This window comes from Urocitellus parryii, chromosome 4 (assembly GCF_045843805.1).
Source record: "Urocitellus parryii isolate mUroPar1 chromosome 4, mUroPar1.hap1, whole genome shotgun sequence".
NCBI classification, from domain to species: Eukaryota; Metazoa; Chordata; class Mammalia; order Rodentia; family Sciuridae; genus Urocitellus; species Urocitellus parryii.
The window spans coordinates 14799629-14817941 of NC_135534.1; the positions used below are offsets into that span (position 1 = coordinate 14799629).

Sequence of the window (18313 nt, forward strand, 5' to 3'; positions counted from 1 at the left end):
ACTGGATAGACACTCCATTAAGATTCTTCAGATCATACAGTACTTAATCCTGTTTATAACCAATGCGTCAGTTTGTCATTCCAGCTCATGCTTTCTCTAAACAATGTCAAAATACAGGTTCTGGAAATAATAAAAGAATACATCTTATACTCTCTAATTTCCATTCAATAACTTTATCATTCTCCCTCCTTCTGCCTTTTTAAAAAATGATACTTATTATCTAGTGATTCTCAGACAACATCCATGGAGAACAGGACAGAAGAGATACACTTCATCCTGCTGGGACTGACCAATGACCCAGGTCTGCAGCTTCCCCTCTTTGTGACCTTCCTCCTCATTTACATCATCACTCTGGCTGGGAACCTGGGGATGATCCTGTTGATTGTCTTGGACTCCCGTCTCCACACTCCCATGTACTTTTTCCTGGGTAACCTGTCTCTGGTGGACTTTTGCTACTCTTCAACTGTTACGCCCACAGTCATGGCTGGGCTCCTCCCAGGACACAAGGTCATCTCCTTCAATGCTTGTGTTGCTCAGATGTACTTTTTTGGAGTCTTTGCTACTGTGGAAAATTACCTCTTGGCCTCAATGGCCTATGACCGCTATGCAGCAGTGTATAAGCCCCTGCACTACACCACCACCATGACAACAAGAGTGTGTGCATACCTGGTCATAGGCTGCTATGTCTGTGGTTTCTTGAATGCCTCCATCTACACTGGGAACACGTTCAGTCTCACCTACTGTAAGTTCAATGAAGTCCATCATTTTTTCTGTGATATTCCAGCTGTCTTGGCAGTCTCTTGCTCTGAGAGGCATGTTAATGAGCTGGTTTTTATTTATGTAGGCAGCTTCAATATATTTTTTGCTATCCTAGTTATATTAATATCTTACCTGTGCATTTTTATCACCATCCTAAAAATGCACTCAAGTGCAGGATATTGGAAGGCTATATCCACCTGTGCCTCTCACTTCACTGTAGTCTCCGTCTTCTATGGAACTGCTCTTTTCATGTACTTACAGCCCAGCTCCAGTCACTCCATGGACACGGACAAGATTGCCTCTGTGTTCTACACCATGGTCATCCCCATGCTGAACCCTGTGGTCTACAGCCTGAGGAACAGGGAGGTCAAGAGTGCTTTCATAAAATTTGTTTTGGAAGCAAAATAATCTTTATAATTTTTAACTTACTCATGTAATCAGCCATATTTTAAAACTCACACTGAACTCAAGTTCTTGAAATGATACCTTTACCTCTGCTAATTTCTGTTGCCTGGGAAACAGGAAACTTTATGCTCAGAATGATTATACCTGAATGAGAATATCTGTGACGTCTTGGGGCCTGCTTATCAAATTACTTTTTCAAAACTATGATTGTACTCAATCATTTTCATGCAACATTTTTCTTCCATGTCAATGCACATGTATATAAAGCAAGGGCACAAAGAAGCCCTGAATAGGGGATACTCTGTGAAGACACATGCACACGGGTGTGGGAAATTTACCAGCACTGTAATGTGGCCCTTTGTGGTGGTTACTTTTACATGTTAAGTTGTCTGGACCAAGGAATAACAAGATAGCTAGTGAAACATTTTTACTTGTCTGTGAGGAGATTTCAAGGAAAGATATTTGAACCAGTATACTTTGTAAAGATCTTCCCTGATTCATTTTGTGACCATGATCCAATCCATTGAGGACTCAACTAAGTAGAACATAATGGTGTGGAAATGGAGAATGGGCAAATTCTGATTGATTCATTCATTCTCTATTATCTTCTCTTTCCTTCTCTTTTACTGACATCCACCTTCTCTCACTTGAGATTTTATAGCTACAGCTTTTCAGGCCTTCAGCCTCAGAGACTTACACCAGTCACATTTACACCCTTGTTTTCAGGTCATTAAACTCAGAGTGAACTGCACCACCAACTTACAGATAGAACAGCGTGAGTCTTAACTTTTGCATTACATGAGCCCATATTCATAATAAATATCATCTTTATGCACATCCTATTGATTCGGTTTCACAATAGAACTCTAATACATCAGTGTTAAGAATCATAACTTCATGTTTAAATTTGGATATTAACTGGCAGATTCAACAGTCACCAGTAACTGTAGAAAGATAATACTTTGTTAGAGGGAGTGTATCATCCTGAGCCTTTGCATAAGCCTCATGATTGCCACCAACATTGCTTTGTTAACTAACTATTTGGACACTAGCAGAGATGACTGAGTATAGAATGGTATCCACAGAATGAGTTATACTATGCATTTTATTATTTTAATGTCCAGCTCTTTAGGTTATGCTTTGGTGAATATTGACAATGGACCCAATATATTCAAGGGTTGCACACATTCAAAAGTTCTATCCACACAGCTCTTCCACAGACTTTTCATCCTTTTATTTTTCAATAATTTTCCTTCTGTATCCCTATGTATTGCCAAATATGGGAAGTGGAATATTATCATTTATCTGGCCATTTCTCCATCCAAGTAAAATGATCCGCCAAGTGTACTTCTAGAGTGTAGCTCAGTGAGCAGCATTTCCTTCACACTGTTCATTAGGTTTGTCCCCAAAATGGTGTTAGTGCTATGGCTGTCCACCTGTGGATAGTGGCCAAATATCATGTGAAAACAGCTGAAGTCAAGTCCAAATCTTCTTTTCCCTGTTGATTGGAGAGAATTCCCTAAGAGGGAAAAGAATGCAGCCACTGGGAGAAAGGAATATGGCAGGAGGAATGTCCATGGCCCTTTAAGTCACTTCTTGGAAGTTTGCCATCAGATCCTGTCTGGTTCTAATCAATTCCACCCGACAGGGGAGCCCTGCTGTGCATGCTACATTTTATGGTGTGACCTATCAGCTGATATCCAGTTTACAAAAAGCAGCACAGTTGATCTGGTAATTTGTTGGCCCAGGACTAAACCTTCAGTTTCTAAGAAAGCCTCACAGCAGGCCAAAATCTATTTGTCAAAAGAAGAAGAATCACTGAGCATTGTGGCACATGCCTGTAATTCCAGTGACTTAAGCTGAGTCAGGAGAATAGCAAATTCAAAATCAGCCTCCTCAATTTTGCAAAGCCCTAAGCAACTTAGTGAGATCCTGTCTCAAAAAAATAGAAATTAAAAAGGGCTGTGGAAGTGGCTCAAAATAAAAATTAAAAAGGCCTGGGGATGTAGCTCAGTGGTTAAGTACCCCAGGTTCAATCCCCAGTACCAAAGAGAGAGAGAGAAAAAGAGAGAGAGAGAGAGAGAGAGAGAGAGAGAGAGAGAGAGAGAGAGAGAGAGAGAGAGAAATTCTCTGCAAAAGACTTCAGGGCTGCTCTCCTAGGGACCTACACGACAACTCACCTATGAGGACCAAAGCATCCAAACAGCATCCTGTCGACTCTCTATGGTGGAGCAGTTTGCTCAACAACTAGGATCTGCTCTCAATCTAGATCCCACTCGAATCTATAAGCTTTTCATATGACTTGATAAATGGGCCTGAGTGGCACACCAAAAGGAAGAATAAATTATCTCCAAAGAAAAGTGGAAACTATGGGGTGATGTGCCTCTTTCTAGTCCAAAGACAGGTTTCCACCAACTATCTTTCCTTTATCTTTCTTAGAAGAGATTTCTCAACACTTCTCACAGCTCTGGGCTTGTAAAAAATCTCACCTTAGCAGAAAGACACAGAACTTGTTTTGCATTTATGAATAAATACTATGTATTAATATTTAACCCATGAAATTCCAAATATATGGTCAAAATTTTCATGATATAAAAATCTTCCTGAAAAATCCAAAATTATATGAGGATGACTAAGTATCATTATCTCCTTTGTTAATGACAACAACAACAACAACAAATAAACAAATGTTTGAAGAAGTTGTACCTTTGATTAGAATTCAAGGTGAAGCAACATAGCACAGAATATTCAACCTTGACACTTGGCTACATTACAAAAAAATATATAACCTGAAGAAAAACATATACCCAGACCGATGCTCAGAGTCTTGCTTTAGAACTGACTTGGCATGAACCAGAGGCTGCAACGCAAGTGGCAGTAACTCAGTTTTAAGCTGGGTCAGTGTTAGAACTAGTGTGGGCTTCAGTTCACCCCTGAGATTTGCAGGTTCTAGAAGCTACGATAGTTAATCACAACTCAAGCTTACTGTGAGGCTAGGTGGATGATGAACTGCCTTCACCAAAACTACCCTACCTCAGACTGCATGGTATAAAGCAAAAAATCTTTTACTGGTGATATATCAAGGTGTCTCAAGATTTTGCCCTGGAACTTAGTTCTGGACTAGTGAATGCTTTGACTGAATATGCAAGAAAGACCATATCCCAGGCTTGGCTGTTCACAGAGCGTCAGGAATAGCTCTGATGCTTGGGAAAAAACACATGGCCCCAATCTATCAGACATCTATTCTTTAGCACTTCCTGTCACTAGTTGCAAAAGTTTTGGACCAAGAGTCCAACTCAGCAATAAGCAACGTACAGAAGTGTGGACCTTGGTCTTCCCAGTGTTGTGTTGCTCATGGTAGGTTGTTGGTTTGGAGTGTTGAACAACACAACATTGTGCATCGAGACAAACTTGAGCTTAGACTTCCTAATAGTGCCAAAAGAGTGACCACACAAGCAGCAGACTCCTCACTGTCCTGAACCTGGGGGCTGGCTGTTCCGTGCTGAAGAAGTGGAAGCGGATTCGCCTCAGAAACTAAGCTGCCTGCCTCAAATTCTGGAAAGGCAGTCATGAATGCAATTACTTTGAGAAGAGTGTCATAAATACCTGATCCAACAAGGCTCTTTTTGACATGCAGACCAGAAAGCACCAAGGTGATTTAGGAAACTAAGCTCTCACCTAACATTTGAAATAAAATGCCAGAAACTTACCTGATAGTAATAAATATTGGAGGAATTTCAGGTAGATTTAAAAAGGTGCCTTAAGGAAATTCAATGATTTTGAAGAAAATTCTGAAAAATTATCCAATAACCTAAGATAAATGTAATGAAGAGATAGATACAAGTGATTTTAAATAATCAAAAAAGATTTTTAAGGATTCTCCATACTGTTTTCCATAGTGGTTACACCAATTTGCAGTCCCACCAGCAGTGTAGGAGTGTACCTTCTCCCCACCTCCTCAGAACTCTTAATAATGCTAGTATTCTTGATAATTGCCATTCTGACTGGAGTGGGAGGAAACCTTACAGTAGTTTTGATTTGCATTTCTTTAATTGCTAGAGATGATGAACATTTTTTCATTTGTTTGTTGACCATTTATTTGTTCTTCTTCTCTGAAATATCTGTTCAGTTTTGTAGCCCATTTATTGACTGATTTATTTTCATTATTATTTTTTGGGGGGGTGTTAAGTTTTTTTGAGTACTTTATATATCCTGGAGATCAGTGCTCTGAGGTGTGTGTGGTAAAGAGTTTTTCCCATTCTGTAGGCTTTCTCATCACATTATTGATCACATTACTGATTGTTTTCTCTGCTGAGAAGAATCTTTTAAGTTTGAATCCATCCCATTTATTGATTCTTGATTTTACTTCTTGCGCTTTCGGAGTCTTGTTAAGGAAGTCAGTTCTTAAGGTGACTGATGTGAGGTGCAGGGTCTCTGTTCTTGTGTCTAAGTCTTTGATGGATTTTGAGTTGAATTTTGTTCAAAATTAGAGATAGAGGTTTTAATTTCATCTTGCTGCATACAGATTTCCAGTTTTCCCAGCATCATTTGTTGAAGAAGCTATCTTTTCTCCAATGTATGCTTTTGGTGCCTTTGTCTACTATGAGATAACTGTATTTATGTGGGTTTGTCTCTGTGTCTTCTGTACCCTTGGTCTACTTGTCTATTTTGGTACCATTACCATGCCATTTTTTTGCTACTGTTGCTCTGTAGTATAGTTTAAGGTCTGGAATTGTGATGCTTCCTGCTTTACTCTTCTTGCTAAGGATTGCTTTGGCTATTCTGGGTCTCTTATTTTTCCAAATGAATGTTATGATTGTTTTTTCTAGTTCTACAAAGAATGTCATTGAGACTTTAACATGAAGTGCATGAAATCTGTATAATGGTTTTGGTAGTATGGCCATTTTGACGATATTAATTCTGCCTATCCAAGAGCATGAGAGATCTTTCCATCTTCTAAGGACTTCTTCAATTTCTTTCTTTAGTGTTCTGTAGTTTTCATTGTAGATGTCTTTTACCTCTCTTGTTAGATTGATTCTCAAGTATTTTGTTTTGTTTTTTTTTTATTTTTGAGGCTATTGTGAAAGGGGTTGTTTTTAATTTCTCTTGCAGTGGATTCATTGCTTATGATAGAAATGCATGAAAAGCAGTATGGAGATTCCCCAGAAAACTTGGAATGACTCAGTTATACCACTCCTAGGTTTACACACAAAGAACTTAAAATCAGCCTATTATAGTGATGCAGCCAATGTTTATATCAGCTCAATTCACAATACTTAAACTATGGAACCAACCTAGATGCCCTTTAACAGATAAATGTATAAAGAAAATGTGGTACATGTACACAATGGAATATTACTCAGCCTTAAAGAAGAATGAAATTATGGCATTTGCAGGTAAATGAATAGAACTAGAAAATATCATAATAAGTGAAATAAGCCAATCCCAAAAAAACTAAATGCTGGATGCTTTCTCTGATAAGTGGATGTTAATCCATAGTGGTGGTGGTCGGTGGGGAGAGGTAAGGAAAAATGAAGGAACTTTGGATTGTGCAGAGGAGAGTGAGGGGAAGAGGGGGTGGTGGGGATGGGAATGATGGTAGAATGAAACAGACATTACCCTATATACATATATGATTATACTCCTGGTGTGACTCAGCACCATGTATAGCCAGAGGAATGAGAAGGTATGCTTCATTTGTGTACAATGTGTCAAAATGCATTCTGCTGTCATCTGTAACTAATTGGGACAAATTTTTTAAAAGAGAGTACCTAGTACATTTTTTGCATGTGATCAATGTTAATAAATGTTTGGTTCCATTAAAGATTTAGAAAAAAAAAAGATTTTTGAGCTGAAAGTACACTCAATGTGAATAAAAATGCAATAGAAGGCATCATTGGTAGGCTAAACAAAAAAAGGAATTAGTAATTTTGAATGCAGTTTATTTGAAAATACACAGAAGATAAAGGAATTAAAAGGAGAAAAACATTATGGGAACTTTGTGACAATATTCAAATAGTGGACATTTTAGTTGTTGGGGCCCAAGTGGGTCTTGAGCATGCAAAAGGGTAAAAAGATTATTCAAAGAAATTTTAACAGAAAACTTCCCAAACCTAGAAAAGGATACAAATACCCAGGAAAGGGGCTTCACAGTCAGCAGCCAGATTCAATTTAACCAATTTACCTGAAGACATGGCAGGATGAAGATTTCACAGGAGAAACTGAAGAATAACTTAGAATAGGGAAAGATTTTTCATGTTCTTGGATAGGCAGAATTCATATTGTCAAAATGGTCATACTACCAAAACCATGATGCAGATTCAGTGCAATTCCCATCAAAATAACAATGACATTTTTCACAGAACTTAAAGAAAATTCTAAAATTAATTTGGAAAAATAAATGACCCATAATAACCAAAGCAATCCTGAGGGAAAGCTATGCTGGAGGTATGACAATACCTGAACTCAAATTATACCACAAAACTATAGTAACAGTAATAGCATGGTACCGACATCAAAACAGACATGAAGATCAATGGAATAGAATAGAAGACACAGAGACAAACCCACATAGATACAGGAATCTAATACTCAATAAAGGTGCAAAAGACATATTAGAGAACTGACAGCCATTTTAACAAATGGTGCTGGGAAAACTGGAAATCTATATGTAGAAGAATGAAACTCTCTCTCAATCTTTCACAAAAGTCAACCCAAAGTGAATTAAGTATCTAGAATTAGACCAAAAACTTTGCAACCTCTGGGAGAAAACATATTGGCACAGGCATTGGTTTCCTTAACAAAACCCCTAAAGCTCAAGAAATAAAACCAAAAATAAGCCGAATGGCTTATTTTTATGTATCCATGTGTAACAAAAGAGGAGTTGACAATCTGAGTCTGGAAGCAACACCAAAGTGATCTGACTGCAAGCCATGGAATTTTAGTCACCCCTAGATAATGAAAAACACATAAGAATTTTCCTCTAGAACCTATGAAAAGACCAGGGCTGTGACAACACATTGATTTCAGTTCAGGAGATGATTTCGGGCTTCTGGTTTGCAGAACTTTGAAATAATATATACTGTTGTAAACATCAAAGTTTGTAATATATTGTTACAGCAGCCATATGAAACTAATACAAACTCCCACAGGGTTTCTCTGTCATAATCTTATATTACTATTTAATATTAGCTTGATTTCACAAATGAAGAATTCACAAATGAAGACACTTGTTATGAGTTCTTCTTTGTTTGGAGTTTATTTATTAGTAATTAAATCTTTACAGTTCTTATAAGTATATTCAGGTTTCTTTTTTTTCTGAATCAGTTTTGATACTTTCAGGAATTTGTATTATATCTCTGTTTTCCAATATGTTGGTGGACACTTGTGTTTTAATCATTCTAGTTCTTATAATGTTGGTAGTTATATCCTCACTTCCACTTATAATTTTAGTAACTGGAGTTTTCTCTTCTTTTCATAGGCAGCCTGCAAAAGTTTGTCTTATGGTGATCTATCGGCACAATCAACTTTCAGGTTTTTATATTTCCCATTCTTCTTCTGTATTCCATTTTGCATATTCAGCTTTAATATTTATTTTCATCCTTTTTGTTACTTTCCGTTTAAAATTTCACCTTAAAAAGATTTAAACTCAGATTATTTCTTTGAGATCACACTAATTTTTGCGGGGGAGGGATTGAACTCAGGGGCACTCACCCACTGAGCCACATCCCCAGCCCTATTTTGTACTTAGAGACAAGGTCTCACCGAGTTGCTTAGCACCTTTCCATTGCCAAGGCTGACTATCATTCACAATCCTCCTACCTCAGCCTCCTGAGCTGCTGGGATTACAGGTGTGTGCCCCTGTGCCTGGCCTAATTTTTAAAATATGCATTTATAGTGATAAATTTCCTCTGACCAGTACTTTTTCTGCCTGCCAAAAAAAATGTGGTAGTTTGGGTTTTCATTTCTATTAGCCTTAAACAATTTTATAATTTCTTTTTTCATCTTTTGCCCATTGATCATTGTAGTGTGTTTTTTATACAAATGCAAAAATATTCATATTTCCTTGTTATTGATTTCCACTTCAAAAGCACCGTGGTTTATGAAGATGGTGTATGTTTTTTCAGTCTTTTTGAGTTCATTGAGACCAGTTTTCTTCCCAGGATTTGTCATATTTTAGGGAAACTTCATGTACCATTAACTCCACAGTTGGGCAGGGTGCTCTGTATGTTGGTTAATACTTGCTGGATTTTGATGTTGTTCATGTTCTCCATTTCTTATTTCTCTTCCCTCTAGCTATTTATCTATTATTCAAGGTCAGATATTTATGTCTTTATCACTTATTGTAGAACCAGCTAATTCCCCCTTCAATTTTGGCAAGATTGGCTTCACATATTTTGGGCTTCTCTTGTCAGATGTGTTTTTAATTATGTGCTCTTCACTAGCTGGTCTCTCTATCAATCCTTTGTAGACACTACACAGTTTAATTACGTTTTCTTGTGCATACTTCCTTTACTTCTCTGTTCCAAGAAGCTTAAAATATTCGTAATTGAGTAGTGATAGAACAGGTCTTCCTGCAGCCATTTTAGCATTGTTTTCAATATATCATATGTACTTTGTTCTCCCAATATTCTATTGCAGTCAATTATTGGTGTCAATTATTAGATTGTATTTGCCATGCACCTGTTAATTACCATCTCAGGTATATACTCATTTTCCTAATGATTGCATTAGAGTTCTTTATACAAACAATTCTAAAAGATGTATGTTTGTGTGCATGTGTGTGTGTGTAATGAAAGAGAGAAAGAAAGGTTATGAAACACGGCCTCATGCAATAATAGAGGTTGTCAAGTCTAATCTGCAGTGTCATAGCAAAGACCCACAAAAAGTGATCATGTAACAGCTCACCAGTGTGAAGCCACATTACCACAGAAGAGCTGAATTAGTGCAACGGTAGCTGCCGGAGAATTCCGTCTTTCCCAGGGAGCCAGTATTTATGTTATACTCAGGCCTTCAATTGCCTAGATGAGATTCATCCATATTATGAAAGGCTATCTATTTGCCTCTCCCAGTTTTCCCTAGTTTATATGCTGATATCATTTAAAAACACTTATAAAGTGGACACATAAGAGTTAATCATCTCAAGTCCACTATTATCTAATTGCACATACACAGATCTCTTTAGCATACTTAATCTCCAAATAAAGACAATAGCAAAGTCATTCATCCACCACCCACAACTTCAATCAGAAACACATGGTTTTCTCCTCAGTCATTGCAAAGCAATCTGGTGAAAATTACACTCTTGAAAACCCATAAATAAAAAAAAATATTATATAAAGTTAACAATACAGTGCTTGAAAAAAAAAAAGCCATGATCTAAAGTCAGCACATTTAAGGGCACACAGTAATGGGATAACAGAGGGAAGAAATAAATATATTTCTAATATATGCATACATGCATAACAAAATAGTGAAACAACATTCATGATAATTACAATCTTCCTTTCTTGAACTGATCATGTGTTCATCAGAGGTATTCATGAGCACCTACTGCTACTGAATCTTCTGTCATTCCTTTTCCTTCAGCTAACATCTCAGTTTCTCATGATTCTTTATTTGGTAGACTGACTGAACCTTCTTTCCTGAAGAGTATGAGAAATTTATAGTGTTTCTTGAATTGAATTATACTTTTCTATCGAATTTCATCACCAGGCATGGTAATGTCAACAGAATACCTCAAGAATCTTCCATATTCCAGAGTGATCTTCCTTACCTCCATTATTAAAAAGCCATCTAGTGTTTGTTAGTGATTAACTAGCCATCAGCACTGCAAATCTTCTTTACTAGCTGTTTATAAGGAAAGATACCCTCAAAAAGAAACACAGAAAACTTGACCTCCAGTTCAAGTGCCTCATTATATGGCTAAAATCCCCACCCCAACAACTGGTTGATCACTCTGAGAAATGGTGTCATTTCAGGGACTCAGTGTTAGCTTCTGCTGTTGGAGGATTCGGGACTCAGCAATGGCTCTGCCCAAGGCAGTTAGAGGAAGCCTAAATTGCTGCTGAGCCTTTTTGCATAAGCTCCATTGCTGTCCCAAAAGCCTCAAGGAAAATAGCAAAGGTGACTGAGAAGACATAGAATGGTATCTACAAACTGAATGACACTACCCACTTGATTATTAAAATCCCTTACTCTGTAGATTACACTTCAGTGGGCATTGACAGACAGCCCAACATTTTCAATTTTTTCATGGAATTTTCTATCAATTTTCCAATCATATTCCTCCCATCTTCTAGCCCATCTCCTACTATCCTCCAAACTACAGGATATAACTTGGGAATTCATATTTTATGATGCATTTGGATATTTTTCCTTTTAAACAGAATTAACAGCCAGGTGTGCTGTCTTAAAATTTGCCCTCTGAGTAGAAGTTCTTTCATCACTGTCCATGAGGGATGTAGCAAAACAGGATTCGGTGTTGTCACTGTCCATCTGTGCGTGGTATCTGTATATTATGAGAAGCCACTTATAAACCATGTACAATCTTCCTTTATCCTTGCAAGTGATCATAGACAATTGTCTATGAGGCAAAAGTGCATATCGGGGTACAGACACATTGTAATAGGATACAGTCCATGGACTTTTGAGTCATGTCTTCATATAATTTACTTTTGCATTCAGGGCCTGCTTTGTTTATATATATAAACAAATTTATTTGTGTGTGTGTGTGTGTGTGTGTGTGTGTGTGTGTGTGTATATATATATATATACATATATATATATATATATATATATATATATATACATATATAATTTCTATTTAATAAGAGTCCTTCTGTGTAGACCTCATTTTATCATTTGGCAGGTCAAATAACACCCAGTTTATTATAAGCAGCTCAGGCCAGCTGTTTACTTAGTGGCCCATGAATAACATTTAGGATCTTCAAAATTCTAGCAGCAGACCAAAATCTGAATAATTTTTTAATGTGTTATACAAAACGAAGTTTTATTAATTTATGAAGAGAGAGAAAACTGTTATTTACAAGAAAATGGGTGGTATAGGAAACCACAAGTTTGAACAAAAGCTAGAATGAGAAAGTCAAGGTTGGCTTGTTTTCTCTCATACGTGGAAACTATAAAAAAAAAGAAAAAAGGATGCCACGAGGGTAAAGGGAGACCACTGGGGTAGAGCAAGGGGGTCAGTAGGAAGGGGGAGGGGAGAGCGGAGGACCTGGGGGATAAAGTTGATGGAATTATATTTCTTTTTTATACATAAATAAGCCACGGCGAAACCCACCATTATGTATTCCTACTAAGCAGCAATAGTGAAGAACCACATACAGAATGTCTTGTTTTTTGTGTGTTGGCACAAAAAATACATTAGATGTGGTCATTTATTTCTATTTTTTTTTTTAGTTGTAGATGGACACAATGCCTTTATTTTATTTTTTTTATGTGGTGCTGAGGATCAAACCCCATGCCCTCTGCATGCAAAGAGAGCCCTCTCCCACTGAGCTACAACCCCAGCCCCTGATGTGGTCATTTTTAAACAAAATTCATTCTTCTTTTATCTCTGAAGTTTAGGAAATCCAATATCAAGGTGCCTGGAAATTTGGTGGTCATAAGACACCTCCTTGATGCTGGGTAGAGAAGCAAGAAATGCTCTTGCATCCTCCCATGACAGAATGGGAAAAGGCTGTGAAGGCAAAGGAGCAAAACAAGGGTCTAGCTAGTTCTCTCAAGCCCTTCCCTGAGGGCACTATTCCAGAACACAGTGGCAGAGCATACCCTCCTCCTGAGACTCAATCAGCTTCTGAAGACCCAGCACCTTAATGTAAACCCATTGGAATTTTGGTCCCAACATATTGATTTTGGACAGACACATATATTTGAACCATAGCACATGGTAACTCAGATCTGTGATTTCAGTGTTTTATAGGGAAGTATTCAATGGTGAAATTCATGTATCTTAATTTACAGATCATACTATGGGCTACTCTACTCCATATATTGTATATATATCCACTATATATACATATGCATATACATATATAAATATATATGATTCATGTGGCTAGGAAGGCAGAAAAGTAAATCTACAGGTGGGCAATATGTTCAAGCCTCAGGAAAGATGATTGAGCCCTTAAGTATTGTCAAAAAATTTTAATAGTACACAAATTCTATACTCCTATATAGCTACATCCTGCCACTTCATGTTTTGTCACAAATTACATTATTATATTGTGTGACCAGTAACATTGGTTTACAATCAACATTTTATGCTTTTTAAAAACTGCATTTGAAGAACAAAGAAGTTACAAACAATAAGGGCAATTATACTTTCTCTTTATTTTAATGTTTAGTTAAATTTATCAATTTCTTGCTTTTACATAAAAAAAGGCTAATAGACCTGAAAAGTTATATAGTAATGGTTGAGAAAATTAACACAGGGTGTTTCAGCAATGGAAAGATCATACAGAAATAAAATTAACCAGAAACAACAGAATTAAATGCACCATAGACTGAAAAGACCAAATAGATATTTACAGGACATTTCATCAAGTAGCTGCATCTGGAAGGTAGAGAGTATGCATTCAAATTATATGAGGGCCACAAAACAAGTCTCAACAATTTTTTTTAAATCAATATCATATTGAATGCTTTTCTGACCACAATGAAATGAAACCAGAAATCAATAACAAGAGAAAATTTGGTAAGTAAACAAATTCAGGTAAATTAACGTACTTTCAAACAATCAATAGATCAAGAAAGAAATCAAGAAGGAAATTGAAACATTTAGTGAAGCAAAAAAAAAATGGAAACCCCACATATTAACATCTAATCAATAGCACCAAAGCAGTACTAAGAGGGAAGGTATAGCAATCAATGACTATTTCAAAACAGCAGAAAGATTTAAAATATGCACTCTATCACTGAAAGGAGACATAAAATTGGTAACTGGGCTACGTACAAAAAGCTCAACATCACTAATAATCAAGGCAATGCAAATGGAAGTCACATGAAGATCACCTCAGTCCAACAAGAGCAGTTTCATCAAAAAGACTAAAGATGAGTAGCACTGGCAAAGATGTAGAGAAAAGGAACACTTGCATGCTGATGCTGAGAATATGAATTTGTAGCACCATTATGGAAAACGGAAGAGAGCTTCCTTAAAGTATAAAACATAGAACTACCACAATCCTCCTATGGAGTATGAATTAAAAGGAAATGACATCAAGGAGACAGCTGCACTTCCATATTCCTTACACCACGGTTCACAGTAGCTAAGAGATGACAACAACCTAAGTGTTCACCAACTTATGAATTAGTAGACAAAATGTGGTACATGTATACCATCAAATACCCCTCAGCCATAAAAAAGGAAGAAATCCAGTAACAGGCAATAATATGAATATAAATGGATACTGTGATATTAGTGAAATCAAACAAGATAAAAAAGACAATCACTGAATAAGCTCACGCATACATGGAAAATTTTGAAGTTGGTCTCACAGAAGTTGAGAGCTGAACAGTGTGTTTACTAGAGGCTGAAGAGAGTAGGGGCAAGGGATGGATCAGGTAAGGCTGATCAATGGGTAAAGCATTACAGTTAAAAGTGAGCCAGAAACTTTGGTGTCCCTAGGATTAATATAGATAACAACAATACACTGTACATTTCAACAATATAGACTAAATGATTTAAAATACTTTCATCATAAATGATAAGTGTTCAAGGGCATAGATATTTTTAAACTTCTTTAAACATTACAAAGTATATTCATGTATAGTAATATCTTATGATACCTCATTAATAGGTATGATTTTATGTTGTCATTTATCAGTTAAAATACAATTAACATTAAAACTATAATAATCAGGTGGATCCCCACAGGCAGTGTGATTGCATCTTCTTCAGCACAATGGAATGAGGAATTTCAGATCTCTCCAGAGATCTCCAAATCTGTATAATTCTCATCAGATGTCCATGTATTAACCTCTAAAATCCCAATATGAGTAAACACGATGTCAGTTTAGAAGAAAAATGCCCCATGCTGGGACCTCATTACACAGAATTCATTCATCTGAATGACCATCATTGTTAGTGCATCCAGGCCTTATTCTGACCCAAAGATTTGCTATGAAGCTTCAACCACAGTGAGAAAAAGACCCAAAGATAAAAAGTCACTTTGATGGACCTTAAAACAATGTCTCAAAAAATGCTCTTCGCAAATATTTTCTTCTTTCTTGATGTTACCATCACCATGGTAGCCTGGGAATAATTTTTGTCCTGTCAAAAGAAAGAGATTCATTCTTCCATTTGCACAGTTGCCTCTTTGTCCTCACTGCCAAGCAGACTTATCACACTGTACTCACAGCAGGCAAGTACAATGGTTAAACATTTACTCCAGGCATCAAGTGGCTTCTCCGCAAATTTGGGTAAGAAGTTTAGACTCTTCAGTTCTCAGTCTCTCTTCCGTAACAGAGTAGAAAACATATTCTGTCATCCTTTAGGATTTTCAAAAGGATTGCAACATGACTTGTACACAAAGTATAACACAATTTCTATCACATACCCGTGATTCTGTGGGTTCAGTATGAATATCTATAATTCACAAAACCTGACACAGCATGGATAACAAAAATGAAGGTACTGAAAATCTATCTGGTTGTCCCCATGTCCTTGTCCTCTTTCAATCAGGAAAGTTCTAGATGATAGACTGTAAGATGATGATGATAATGATGATGATGATGACGACCCTTCCCTCTTGCCATAGTAAACAGCAGACTTATTGCACGAGCAGGTGTGGCTATATACATGGTGAGTGACACAACAGAGAGAGCTCTTCACATATTCTACAACTTATGTTGTACACATGTAGTAGCAAAAGTGAGAAATCTATATAAGAGGCTCATTTATGGCCCTCAAACTATTGGATCTTAAGCCTAGATACTGTAATTATCATATATATCTTGCAATTATGATTAAATGAAGAATACTGAATTGAAAGATAAGTATGTAGCACTTAGTGGCCCTAGATGTAACTGCCAATTCCTTATCAGAAAAAAAAATCATAGATTGAGGTATTCCAAGGGCCTCTTACATCACAGAAACACTGATACAAAAGCAAAACCTCTATGTATCAACTTGGTTAGATTTCTGGAAAATTGCCAAAGATACCTAGAAACAAGAATGCTGAATCAAGAAAAATTTGATGAAACATGGCATTAAAGAATTATTGGCCAAACTTCCATCCATCTCCAGGAGAAAGGAATAGAGAGCCATTATTACACAAATCAAAAGAATGTGTGCACCTTTAAAACTATTTTAGAAAATTCAACAACCAGCAACAAAAAAATAACCTTGGAAACAGGGGAGGATTCAACTTAGAGTTACTACACTATAATATTATAAATTTCCAGTTTCCAATCATAGGAAACAGATTTCAGAGAAACAAGAATCTATATCTCCTTTAAAGAAAATAGAAATGGACAGTAACTGGCCTCATGAAGGATGGACATTGATTTTAGAAGAGCTTAGACTACCTGTTTTAGATACACCCCAGGAATTACGAAAATAATGGACAAAGATCAAGAGAAACTTAGGTAAATGATGCTTCTGCAAATATTGAATATCAATAAAGAGGCAAAGATTGTAAAATGGACCAGGTAGATTCAAGATCTAAAAAAGCACAGTAAGTGAAATAAAAAAATTCACTAGAGAGTTTTGATGATGATTTGAGCAGGGAGAAGAATCAGTGATGTTGAAGATAAATCATTTGCTATGATTCTATAAGAAAGCAGAAAAGACACAAGAATGAAGAAAAAATTAATTGGGCTCAAGAGACTACTGTGTGCCACCAAGTTTACAAACACATACCTAATTGGAGTAACAGAAGGAACAATGTAATGCAGAAAAGGGCATAGAGGATATTTAGAGTAATATCACAGAAACTGGATTTTGATCAAAGATATGAACCCCCTCTTACAAAAACTACCAAACTCAAGAAGAGAGAAACAGGCCACTGAATTGGTAATGCAGTGGGCAGGGTTGTTTTCCAATGTAGCAGGGTTCACATATAAGCACTAAATAGTCCATGGTAAGCTGGGATTTCCATAATGCACTCAAGACTCAAAGAAGCAGCAAGAAAAGTCTGACGTGTGAATCTTGTGGCATAGGCAAATTTATGATGGTGTTCCTGAAAGTCAAACAGAAAGCAAGGCTGTTGAATTCATTTTGATCTATACAGCAGAAATTCTCATCAAGTGAGCAAAATCCACCACATTTGTAAAAGTTAAGAATCAACATCCATCAATTAATTACAATCTGTAGAACTAGGAATAGAACTGGGATTATAAAAGGATTTTTGTAAATCTCTCCTCACCTTCTCGAAATGTTTCTATGATCTTTTATTAAGGTAACTATGAGTCAGATAAAGTAGATCAGTACAACTTTGGGTGACTAATGGATACTATAGGTCTGATTAAAAAGTATCACTGTTGCCCAGTAAGTGCAGGGTGCTTTGGAGAGCAGATGATCACTGTAGTTAGGGCGTAGGCCAATCTCAAACCAGGGCCAGTGGGTCACTAAACACATTCTGTGATCCTGTCTTAATTGAATCATTATATTTTTCCCTTTGAACTTAGTTACATGATAATGGCAAGAGAAGTCCCAAGGGAACTCATACACTCCAAACATATCCTTCGTTACCTCCATTGTGAAGTAAAATTCCTCGATAGTCCGGGTTAATTTCTCCTTGATAGTCTGGGTTAATCACCAGTCAGTACACAAATTTTTTCATAACCTGCTAATCCAGAGACATGCAGAGCTCAAAGTGGTTGAACACCAATCTTAATTTTCACTCTCTAGAACCACTCTTCTGTCTCCTGGTGGAAGAACTCCTCGCCACCATTGATGCCACTTTCTTTGTCGGCCCTTTGTCCCTTGACCTATGAATCTTAGCAATTGGAGAAAAAACAAATATTGAATGCTAATTTTGAGCATATATGCTCTCCTCTAGAACCATGATAGGGCCCACGAAATATTGCATTCAGCTAGCACCGTAACTATGTATTCATCAATTTACCAGTAAATGCCATAATTTCATTCTTATCTATGGCTGAGTAATATGCAGTAATCAATTAA

General features: G+C 36.8%; 1 protein-coding gene across 1 annotated transcript; it reads left to right on the forward strand.

The window, feature by feature from the left end:
- Positions 1-243: 243 nt before the first annotated feature.
- Positions 244-1167, forward strand: LOC113195150 (olfactory receptor 5B3-like). The gene has a single exon (XM_026406571.2). The coding sequence runs from the start codon at positions 244-246 to the stop codon at positions 1165-1167; it is 924 nt and encodes a 307-aa protein (XP_026262356.2).
- Positions 1168-18313: the final 17146 nt, after the last annotated feature.

Coding starts and splice junctions, on each gene's coding strand:
- LOC113195150 (XM_026406571.2), top strand. CDS start 244: ATGGAGAACAGGACAGAAGAGATACACTTCATCCTGCTGGGACTGACC.